General features: G+C 47.1%; 1 protein-coding gene across 1 annotated transcript in view; it reads right to left on the minus strand.

Moving 5' to 3' along the window:
* The window catches only part of LOC149361634 (transmembrane protein 132E-like), a 55,263-nt gene that overhangs the window by 20,335 nt on the left and 22,316 nt on the right, over positions 1–12,612 (minus strand). The window contains exons 7-9 of the mRNA XM_089572756.1: positions 11,685–11,828; positions 3,233–3,435; positions 1,103–1,190 (exon numbers count right to left, since the gene is read on the minus strand). Coding sequence (XP_089428882.1) covers positions 1,103–1,190; positions 3,233–3,435; positions 11,685–11,828 — 435 coding nt within the window. The remainder of the gene's footprint in view (positions 1–1,102; positions 1,191–3,232; positions 3,436–11,684; positions 11,829–12,612) is intronic.

Raw genomic sequence — 12,612 nt, forward strand, 5'->3', positions numbered from 1 at the left:
GGTGAAATGACGAGTGAAATGGTATCACTGTAGAAAGTGCGGAAACACACAGCACTAGAAAAACAACGCAATACCACTGGTACCCACATCGCAGACTTTCTTGTGTTATTTGTTGCTGTGCTTACTACTATGTGGCTAAACTCTCTTGCCACATCCATTTTCTTTTGTACTTTACCAGCATCACCAGTGGTGGTTAGTGATACTGCTGCCTGTTCACATGAAACACAAAGACTAACAAGTTATATCAGCTAACCTTGGGTTCTGTCCTAAACTCATATTTTTGCGCTGTTTCATGTTTAAAGTTGATGTCTTTAAGTTATTCCAATGGCAGTCACCTTTGGGTTTCAAGACTGAAGGATCACTGCACTAAACAAACTGTCTTCCTACAAGCCTGCAATTTAACATGAAGGCCGAGAAGCCCACAAACCTGAACTGTCCAAAACACTTTGTTCTGTGAACAGCAGATGCCACACACTGCCACGTCACTACAATCAACACTGCTAACCCATACCTATATGTACCTATTGTAAACACTGGAGTGTGTGGCCGCGCATTACAGCAGAATGAGAGTTAGAAATGCATTCCGCAAATGTTGACAGGCTTCTACAAGGAAGAGGTTTGGTTTATTGGGGTTTAACGTCCCAAAGCGACTCAGGCTATGAGGGACGCCGTAGTGAAGGGCTCCGGAAATTTCGACCTCCTGGGGTTCTTTAACATGCACTGACATCGCACAGCACACGGGGCCTCTAGAATTTTGCCTCCATCGAAATTTGACTGCCGCGGCCGGGATCGAACCCGCATCTTTCGAGTCAGCAGCCGAGCACCATAACCACTGAGCCACCGCGGTGGGGCACAAGGAAGAGGATTCATGAACTGCTAATCAGAAAACACGCAGCAATCTGAAGATATTTCACTGTTAACAATGAAATGCAATGAGCCTCACAGACAACATTCAACAGGGAAAACAAATTATCTCTCCTTGTAATAAAAATTACAACTATTGAGACAACCCTCAGTCTTACTGAGCAAAACCAAAGGTTGTTACACCGTAGAAACAAGAAATGACAAAACCTCAATGGAAGGAGGCGTAACCACAACGTACGTCGTCCCACTTGTCAAGGATGCGTCGCTTGTTGCGCAACCAGTTATTGCGGCAGTCCACGGTCCCCTGAAGAAGTGGGTTCCGACACCTGACAAAGAACAGGAAATCTCAGTGTCTGCTTTTTCAGCAGGGCAGCTCTTAAAGCAGATGGAATGCACATCTTTGTGCACGAACAGCACGGCCTCTAAAAAGTGTGCAATTATTTCCTGGGAGTTCAGTTCACGCGCACTGAACACATCTGTAACTTTCATGCAAGGACACCACGTGACAGGTGGACCAGCATCAGTTGCTGCATAGCATAGGTGGCTTGTAAACACATTCAGATGTCACTGTTGCCCTTGTGTGGCCAAAATAAGTTTAGGGAAATGTTTTATGTACTGTATGTTCATCCGGCAACAGTATGGAGGAAATGCATAATGTCACTTTCATCTTCAATGCCAGACATACGGGACCTTTAGTTGGGACCAAGATATTTAGACAGCCAGTTTGGTAACGTCATTTATGATGAAAGACTAATGCAATTTTCGACGACACAAGGTGGCAAACCGTTTTAATGCCAGAAGACACAGTGGAGCCACGTTGACACGTTTCATAAAAAAATTCAAGAGAAAAGTGTATTATCTGAGAAAAATGAATGATGCAAAACTACTGACTGTTTCAACGCTGAACACACATCGTAAAATGCTTCTCTCGGTTGAAGTGCTCGCTTATTCACACCAAAATATGGTGCAAAGATGGCATACGACAGACTTTTTGTTTCAGTACCACGTTTCGGTAATGCACTTGCCTGATTTCATCAGAATCAATTAGAAATCTAAGTTGTCTTCAGCATCGGCGACCTACATACAGATGGTCATCTGGAGCCTATCCGAGGAATGATTGTTTTAGCATTGAAGCTGTGTGTGGTGGAGGAGAGGCTCATTTGAAAATGCTTTCTCGACTGGATTTGCTCAATATTGTTAAAGATGTCGCAAAAGCATCTTCAAACGAGCAACTTATGCTTCGCTCCATCGCACTTGTGTATCGTGGAAAAACCACTCTTAGAGCTTTTCATTTCGCGTGCCCATGGGCTAAGCCTGCCCGTACGTCAGCGCATCGACCGTTTGTCGCTAAGCATATCATACAACTAGATTTTTAGCAAAATTATAAACATACTCACTGAGAAATCGTATTATCCGGGAACATATTGACCAGAAGAAATACAGTGCAACTTTAGGGACTCCCAATTTTAAGTGCATGAAGCGGGAAATCATAAGAACCAGGAGCGAGTAAACAAGGTTCTTATGTGCATGGTATGTGGATCAATTTCTGTGCTTAGGCGAATTCAAGCTAGATGCCAAGGTGGCCTTTGTATCTGCCTATTGTCTTCACAGAGATGGATTAGTTGCACAGTACAAAGACTTCTTAAATAAATTTAACATTCAAACAACACTGCTAATGTTTCCTTGCTGCTTTGCTATTTTTTTTTTTCAGCTGGGCAATTAGGGTAAAATGCAAGGCTAAGATCAACCAATGCTTTTTTGTAAAAAGTACGCTAGCATCCCTTTCAGTGGACGTTTTGCAGTACTGAACTGAGAATCCTTTTCCACTGTTCGCTGAGTGATTTGGCAGGCATAAATTTGTACAAAGACAAATGTGGCATTAGGATGGAGCGAAACCACCCTGGAGCGTTGCTCACAACTGCAATGTGAGGAAGAAAAGGAAACGATCCTACTGGTAAGTGGCTACAACCGGTTTAGTAAATGTCGCGTGGTATGGTAGCAACCTTCCCTTTATGTGAAAGCGCCGCTTAATAGTGGAACAGAGGAAAAAATGACCTGCTCCGTCATTCCTTTTCACCCTGAAGTTGAGTCGAGTTCCTTAACTCTGGCTATAGGTGGAGTTAGCTTTGCAGTAAATCTGCCGGCAGTCGCTCCACTATAACAACACAATAAAAAATTAATAATTAAAGAGGAAGTGCAAAGAAGGGCTACCAAAGACAGCACTGATAAATGACAAGCGCTAAATGCAAGCCAAGGAAGAACCCAATGGTCATCAAAACTTCCCTTGGATGTCCCATGGATGTCCAAGAGATCCACAGGACATCCAAGGGGGTTTTAGTGCCCATTGGGAGGTGGTGTGATGACGTACCGTTTGTGGCGGTGTGGGGTGCGCCAGGCGCGCACTTGGCTCAGCTTGGGGTCTGAGAGACGCAGGTCCAGCGGAAGCTCGGGCATCCACACCAGGAAGTTTGCCTGGCCCGTGTAGGTGCCGTACTTGACCAGCACCGTGGCATTCTGGGAGCCCCGCACCTCCGAGCCGTCCAGGTACACCGATGTGCATGACGGCGACACCTGACAGAGCGAGAGGTCGCCAAGGCTTTCATGCCTAGCCCCGCATCAAGCGACTGAAGGTCCCTGAGCTAGGCTCAGCTAGGCTTTTCTGCTTAAACCTGGTTACAGTTTGACGGCTAAGGTGACTTTTTCATTCAGAAGCAGCCTTATTGTCAAGCACAGCAGCTATGTCCTCTTTGGTGTGCCAGCGAGTTTTTTCATGCTGGAAACATCCCTTAAGGTTCAGGGTTTTGCTTAAGTTACTTGGGCCTAATTTTGCGCCCAAAAAAATGGCAACTTTCACACAGACACAATGCCAGTAAATCTCGTAAGGAATTTAAGAGGGAGTTTCTTTAACTGCAAAGCAGAGCCTTTAAAGGCTTGCATTTTCCCCCTCAGAAGCCAACCACTATTAAGACAAATAATAAGACTCCCCGACTTACTACAAGACTGCCCAGTGAAGTGAACATACAAGGCACCCACCGGTCTCTACCTGGTTCAAGAGAGTGCATTTCAGAATGTGCTGCCATTGCTTTTCACTAGAGGAACCCGTTTCCACAGTGTGCCACCACACCTAAAGCAGGACAAGAAAAGACACCGCCAAGAAATCCAAGTGCCACCTTGGCCACAACTACTTTCTTCATCAAGGGCTAGCCTCTTTAGAATGGTTTGGAAGGCTGCCAGTACTACATGTGATCATGGCGCCATTTCTCCTTAGGAGTGCACACACTGGCTGCCTGAACTCCACAGACTGGAGCAGCCCAGTATTTTTCCGCACCTGCCACAAAACAGCATCCACAATTTCAGAAAAATTGCATGCACAGTGTTTGGCATTTGGAACTATGGGAATGACTCAGTTGCTCCTGCTACCATTCAGAAATAATCCCAAACGCCCCACACTTGTGCCACATGCCATGGGTTATGTAATTTGAGCCCCACCTGGTTTTTGCACAAATGCTTCCCCTCACTTCAATTTCTCTAGTAGTATGCTCACAAATAAATATCTTCCAATATCTTCCAATAAGAGTTAATGGAGAATACCTGAGTAATTTGCGATTCGCTGATCACATTGCCTTGCTAAGTCACTCAGGACATGAACTGCAAAGCATGATCAATGAATTAGACAGGTAGAGCAGAACGGTGGGGCTAATTAACACGCAGAAAACCAAAGTAATGTTCAACAGCCTAGCAAGAGAACTGACGTTCGCAATTGGTAGCCAGGTGCTGGAAGCAGTAAGAGAATATGTCTATTTAGGGCAGGTAGTGACAGCTGATCCTGATCATGAGAGGGAAATAACTAGAAGAATAAGAATGGGGTGGAGCACATATGGCAGGTTATCTCAGATCATGAATGGCAGTTTACCAATATCTCTCAAAAGAAAAGTATACAACAGGTGTATCTTACCGGTACTCACCTATGGGGAAGAAACGTGGAAACTAACAAAGAGGGTTCAGCTTAAGTTAAGGACAACGCAGCGAGCTATGGAAAGAAAAATGATAGGTGTAACGTTAAGTGATCGGAAGCGGGCAGAGTGGGTGAGAGAACAAATGCGGTTTAATGACATCCTAGTCGAAATCAAGCGGAAGAATTGGGCTTGGGCAGGGCATGTAATGCGAAGGCAAGATAACCGCTGGTCCTTAAGGGTAACGGAGTGGATTCCAAGAGAAAGCAAACGTAGCAGGGGGCGGCAGAAAGTTAGGTGGGCGGATGAGATTAAGAAGTTTGCGGGGATACGGTGGCCGCCACTGGTGAAGAACAGGGTTAATTGGAGAGACATGGGAGAGGCCTTTGCCCTACAGTGGGCGTAGTCAGGCTGATGATGATGATGATGCTCACAAAATAAGGGCTGCAACACCTTGGCCCTCATGAACATGCTACTTGGTAGTAAAACCTTGTTACAAGAGACATGGTTACAAGAGACACTTAGTTATAAGAGACACTTAGTTATAAGAGACATTTGAAAGTGGTTTGGTTGGTCTTCCCATGTTCGCCATGTTAACAACATCGCGTACAAGAGACATGGTTACAAAAGCCACTCGGTTACTAAGGACAACTTTTTTAGGTCCCCAGAGTAAATTCTTCACTATTTAGAAGAGACACAACCCAGATACGCTCACGCAATGTGGCTGGCGTCGTACCGACTCGTATGTGCTGCACTTTTCATTCCGCTGCCCCGATTCTGTTCCTTTCCGCAGCTGGATGTCACACATCACACAGTTGCAATTACTGTCGCGCTGCACCAAAATTGCCGTCACAGACTGCGTGTCCGCATGGAGAGATCGTGATCTTCCTCAGTTCCTTCACGGTTACATCCCCGACAACGTATTCAGCGTGGATGAGAGCGGTTTGTTCTACAAAACGCGGCCAGGAAAGACTGTCGTTCAAGTCCGATGCATGCCAAGGCGAGAGGTGGTCGAAGGAGCGCATCAGCATCCTTTTTTGTTGCTATGACAGAAACTGAGAAGGAGCATCCCCTTGTGATTGGGAAGTCGAAACAACCCCGTTGTTTCAGCCACTGGCGTCACATTCCCGTCACGTACGAAGCAAACCAGAATGCATGGATGACATCCAGCATTTTCAACTCCTGGCTGCTAAAATTTGATCAGAAGATGAAAGCTCAGAATCGTGATGTGCTTATCTTTGTGGACAATGCTTCTTGCCACACTAAAGTCTCTGTGCTCAAAGCCCCTAAAGTTATTTCTTTCCCCCCAAACTCTGCATCCCACCTTCAACCAAGTTGCAGTAGAGAACAAGGCTGGTAGAATGTCTGCTGTTTGACATGCAGCAAGACCGTACAAACATGACACAAGGATGGAGCAAACAAAATCACCCTGAAGTGTTGCTCACAACTGCAATGTGAGGAAGAAAAGGAAATGATCCTGCTAGTAAGTGGCTACAACAGGCTTAGTAAATGTCGTGTGGTACAGTAGCAACCTTTCCTTTATGTGAAAGTGCCGCTTAATAGTGGAACAGAGGAAAAAATGACCTGCTCCGTCATTCCTTTCCACCCTGAAGTTGAGTCAAGTTCCTTAACTCTGGCTATAGGAATTGATGGGAAGTTTGCTGCTCAGGTGATTTCAGCCGTCTGGAATTGCCTGAGAAGTTGTGGAAAACTGCTTCAGAAGAGCAGGCTTTAAATGTGGTGACATGATGGAAGAGGGGCCTTATATGAATCCTGTGAAAAACGTCCTTGAAAATGAAGTTTGGGCGAGCATCCAAGAGACTGTGGAGGTACCAGAATCTTTTGAGGAGTTCGTATCTCCAGATGTGTACAGTCGAACCTCGTTATAACGAACACGGATACAACGAATTATCGGATATAACGAAGTGAAATAAAAGTTTGGTTGGACATGCTTTATTTCTAAGGGAGTTCTATCTGTATAACGAAACGAAAAATTCAAAATTTGACACTGTATCGGTTATAACGAAGCAGTTTTTGTATTCACGGGGCTCAAAATGCTCAAACAAGTAGGAAAAAATCTCAAAACACGCTAAATTTTGATCTTTTGAAGCGCGCGCACCTAAAATGTGTTTGAATCACCCGCGCTTCCGCACGCAACGCCATCTAGGGAGAGCGAATAGAACCTAGCATCAACGGCTGCCTAGCACGTGACTGGCACGTGATCGAACCGACGCCCGCTCCCCGGCCACCCCCGCCGTCGCAATTTCCGACCCGCGCCCCGCGCGCGCTATCTCTGCAGTTCAATCTGTAGACGCCGCAGCGGAACGCGTCTTAACAAACAGCAGTTTCGCTTGAAACGAAGATAAAGATGTTCAGGGCAGTTGACAGGGGCGCAAGGAAAAGTCATTGCCGCAGACTTCGGTGTTGCGCCTAGCACTCTTATCTATCTAGATAAGATGGTTATCTTGAGCGCAAGGCAGAAGATTGCAAACGCCCACTCTGCAGGCGCTGTGAAGAATGACAGCAAGACAGGATGTTGAAGATGCCTTGTTAACCTGCTTGTGTCTGGTGCCGCCCTTCAAATGAAGGCGAGAAGTCTCACTTCCGTCTGAGGCCACAATGACTTTCATGCTGGCTGCAGCGATTTAATGACCGCCATCGGATTGTTTGCCACGTCATGTCTGGCGAAGAAGCAGCCGTTGGCGCCGAGAACTGCGAGAAGTAGGCTGAAAGCTTCCGCATGCAACTGGGAGTCAAGCGGACAATTTCGGCGAGACGACATGGCGTCAGCTGGCGGTTCCGAACGTTACGTTCGAGGAATTCATCTGTGCAGATGACAACTTGGCTGTGGCGCCCGAACTGACCGACCAAGAAATTGCTGATCAGGTGGTTTCTGCAGATGATGCTAGAAACAGCGATGCATGTGAAGATGGCGAAGTGCGAGCTCTCAGCAGCGGCGAGGCCGCTGACATGGCCAGGAAGTTCAGGGGGTACCTCGGGAACCTACCTGTGGCCAAATCAGCTGACATCGGGAAAGCGCTGCTCTGTGTTGATTTCGTCGAGAACTATAACCTGTCAAACAGTGTGAAGTGCCGCCAAACGAAGATTACGTCGTTTTTTAAATAACATAGTTTTCGCACCTGGCCAGCAGCCCGATTTGTGAGTTTCCTCTTGCTTTCCAGTACGAAATGCAAGGCGAGGTTTCATATGCTTATACCACGCGTTAAATTCAAAGATAGTGCATTTTTTCAACCCTGTGCTGTCCATCTTAAAGTACTCTTTACTTGGGTTTATTAGCGACCTTTTCTGCGGGAATTTGAGTGCATACTTTTATAACGAATATTGGATATAACGAACGAATTTCCGCGCAAAATGCGACTTCGTTATAACGAGGTTGGACTTACCTCGTGCACTCTAAAGAGAGCGTATACAGACCGTGCGATTCTCGCGCAAGTAAATGATACATGTGCCACAGAGGATGAACCAGAGGATGACATCGAGGACATTGCAGGGGAAAAAGTGTCAGCAGCTGCTCTGCTATGTGATGGAAGTGCGGAACAACGGCTACGCATTGACAACGGACATGCTGCGCAACTTCTTGAGATGAGTGTGCACCAAGTACAGCACCAGCTCGAAGTCGGAATAGTCCATGAGCGATGACTGAATGCAGAATAAATGCTGCTCATCTCCTGATTGATGTGTTTTTACTTAAAATTTTTTTTTTCTGGTGCATCAAGTGTATGCGCCACACCCAGAAAATTGGCCCTTGAATTTGGAAAAAGAGTTGTGACCCTTTCATGCATTTACACGGTATATAACAGGTGTCATTTACAAGATTCCCCTCAGTTGCAGCCATTTCTATACACGACAATCCAGCAGACACTTAAATGATCTTTTACAAGAGCACGTGTGTTCCTTAGACGAGCAGGGAAAGAGGGGAGGGGGGGGGGTCAAATTAGCCAGTTCACTGCCGCAAATGTCAGGGCTGTTGCCCACAATGCAGCCATACTCAGATTATACGAAGGAAGGAAGGGACGACTTGAAAGAGAGATTGCAGAGGCAGTTGCTGAGTGTTTTAACTCCCCTTAAATTTCCATCGTCCAACCGTTTGGTTGCTTTCCTTTCCTTTTCGAGTGCATTTTGTGCCTTTTATGCTGTGGTTTTTCATGTCATCACTTCCATGTACAGTTGTCTTTCAAGTTTCGGAACTTGTCAGTTATCCTTTTCATGTGCAACTCATGATAATGCCACGTATCATTGTAGCATCCGTTCGTTCGCGCAAGGCCGCAGAAAAGGGGTGTTATCATTTTTGTTCCTGACGCGCGAAGCGACTGGACTAATCTCGATTGTTCACAGCCATGAACAGCTTCGCCTACGTGTTTCTAGATTACTCTAGATGATCTCGACCTGTTATCTCGAAGTTTCCTAGCCGGCTTTAAATTGAACGATGCCACGAGCAGCGGCATTCGTAGTTCGAGGATTGACAAGCACGCTTGTTGCTTACGCCGCCACCGAGTGATTCAGTTATTTTGCGGGCGCAAGTCAGCCCAAATAAAGAGCTTCGTTTGCAAGTCTTTCTGGTGTCTTCCTGACCGCTGGACTGCCGTCACAACAAACAACGTGACAATATTTACACTGAGCCCTTCATTTCTTCACTTACATGTAGAGGTTGTCGTTTTTAAGGCGAAAGCCATTAATGGCTCATGCTCGTGGTCGCGTCTATCCGTGCGCTGGAATCATGCCAACTGTGGCCTCTCCTCCACGCAGCGGCGCAACCTCCTCTCCTCCTTAGCAACCAGTGCGCCGGTGGGGGGCACAGCTGTGCATAGCAACCATGACATCGCACAATAGCGGCAGAACAAGCGTGCAAGTCGGCGGTGGCAGCTGCAGCGCTGCTCCTTCGCCAGAGGTCTGGTTGCAGTCGAGTGAGTGAGGTGCATGGGTCCAAAGCGGCCCAGAGAGTCCCCCAGAGAGTCCCTCGTTTACTACAAGCACCTTTGGGTAATTCAATAACATCACTTTTGACGTTAGCTCCAGCAAGAGGGAAGCGAACTTTGGCAGAGTGCCAGCGCTTGTTCGGTTGTGCAAGCCTCGTTTTCAGCACCGTCCCCCCCCCCCCCCCCCCCCAACGCATTTCTTGGCGGCGCGCCAAGATGCTACGCAGTGATAACATCATTTTTGACGTTAGCTCCAGCAAGGGGAAAGCGAACTTTGGCAGAGTGCCAGCGCTTGTTCGGTTGTGCAAGCCTCGTTTTCAGCACCGTCACGGCCCCCCCCCCCCCCCAACGCATTTCTTGGCGGCGCGCCAAGATGCTACGCAGTGATAACATCACTTTTGACCTTAGCAAGGGGGAAGCGAACTTTTTGTTGTCTTGTTCGCGGTGTCTTGTTGGCGGCTGAGCGCGTGATGGCTGAGCGCGTGCTTCCGGAAGCATGGGCGACACTCGCAAAGAAAAAAAGTTTTTCGCTTGTAATTTGTAGCGCCCATCCGAAGTCATAGCCTTCATGGGCGTTGGCTGGGACCGCGCTGACAATGCTTATCCATATTTTCGAATTAACAGGGCTCGAATTAACGAGCATTTAGTTGCGAGTTCCTGAGGTTGCGCGGAAAAGAGGGTAGGCAGCCGCCAACGCGGTCGCCAACCCCTTCCCTCCGCGGCCACCACGCCAGTGATGGCGCCATTTAAGCTTTACGGACTCTTCCAAGGTTTTATCTAGTTCCATCTTCTGTCTCCGTTTAGGACGTACACAGCCTGTAACTATGCGGAGGAGGTGCTTCTTTTTTTTGGCCACATGCTGTGTGCCAAGCTGCCCAGACGCGGTGGCGCGTAGTTCGAATTATCCATAACGGAACCCACTCGCTTTCGAATTAACGGGCTTTTTTATACACAGATCTCTATGGAGCTTGGCCGGACCAAGTAGTGTAGTTCGAATTATTCGAAAATTCGAATTATCGAGTTTTGAATTAACGAGCTTTCACTGTATACGCAGTGGATTGACCACAAGGCCTTTCGCCAAGCACACTTCAGAATTTCCAAAGTGTCTATGGTAATTTTTTTTTAACATTCGCTAAAGATCTTGTTTTTGTTTTCTTTTTTATGTCCTCCTCCTATCTTGCTATTGGCTGCACAGCAGACAAGGAAAGGGAAAAGAGGGGCTCGTTATGACATACACGACGGAAGCCAACAGTCACCGAAACTAAGGAGCGTAAAGAATGTTTCTAAATTTTTTTTTTCTAAATTTTTGGTGCTGATTACTTGGAAATTAAATGTTACTATTTTGAGGCCTAAAGATAACTGATAAGAAAGCCGAAAAAACAACCACATGCTGCCGGTGGGATCTGAACCCACGGCCTCCGAATTTCGTGTCCGGTGCTCTACCGGGGTCACACCTGCGATCTTCTATAAAAGCTATGACGTTTTTCAATAAATTTTCAGTCGCAAGTACCACCCTGTGTTGTCGCCTGCCTCTGTCCTGTGTCTGTTGCGGTTTTTGGTCATTACGTCTCATCAAGTGGCCTCCAGCTTTGCTCTTCTGAGTTATTAAAATGATCGCTCTTCATTTCAACCACTGACACCATGATATACCCTGCCCCTGACAGTTGCAAGTCAATAACTGAAGAACTAAATACATGATCCATTATCCCACCCTTCATGTAATGCTCCTAGAGAACCTTAAAGAACAAACAAACAAACAAACAAACAAACAAACAAATTAATTATTAATGTATAAATGAGTGAGTGGATAACTGAATGAATCAAGGAATGAAAATTTTTTTTTCGGGTCCGGGCACCACGAGTTCTACACAGAAAAGGCGCTTCCATTCAGCTGCAACTCAAGTGATGACAGGTCTGACTGCGCACACACCTTGAGCACGGACTCGTCGGCCGAGTGGCAGGACGACTGCAGGGTGACGTCCCCCAGCAGCCCCGACTGGCTCACCACAAACACCTTCATCGGCTGCGACACCTGCTTGCCCGTCAGCACGGCCGTGTTCAGCAGCTGGTTCGACTGCGTGCAGACACGGGTTCGGAAATTAACCCATTTCAATACAGCAACACTTTAACGGACACCAGAACAAAATGAAGTTTGCCTGTATCGAAGGACTAGGGCATTCTAAACCCTCATTGAAAACGAAGATATTGTAAGGCAGACAAGACCAGAACCCAAAATACAGGTGTTGCCATCACCAAATTTCTGGCACCGATCCCGGAGGCTATGCTACACTGCCATTGACCTCGAAACAGTGGCAACCAGTCCCCCTAGGTCTAGACATAACAAGTTTGAATGGCAGTGCCACCTCAAGCCTTGAAAGCAGCCACGAAGGCCATGCGCAGTGCCCACGTCTTAACGCTCTGGGCCATTCAGCAGCCAAAAGACCTGGCTGACAACCGAGCATGGCCACCACCGTCAGTGCGGCATCCTAGAAGTGTTAACCTTTCCTGGAATGCGTTTAGGGCTCCCACACCTACCGTATTCACTCGCATCACTTTGCACCCACGCATCATTTGCGCACCCCAATTTTTTACCCGCGGATTTTTGAAGAAAAAAAACAAACTTACTTCCATATTTGGCACTTTCTGCTGGGCCCGACCACCAGCAGGAACACGGGTGCGCACAAGAAAGTCTTGGGAACATCGGTGTGGCCATGTTGCCGTTTGCGGTTGTGAAAGGCGCAAGTGGTGAGGGCACAAATTACGCACCATTTACCCGGCTTGCTTTCCAAGGCAATCCACTGCGTGCGCGGCCGAATCCGAAACTACCAAACTGTTTGCTGTTCAGTTTGCCACTAGTC

Source organism: Amblyomma mixtum, chromosome 2 (genome assembly GCF_055824585.1).
Source record: "Amblyomma mixtum isolate Tamu chromosome 2, ASM5582458v1, whole genome shotgun sequence".
Taxonomy (NCBI): Eukaryota; Metazoa; Arthropoda; class Arachnida; order Ixodida; family Ixodidae; genus Amblyomma; species Amblyomma mixtum.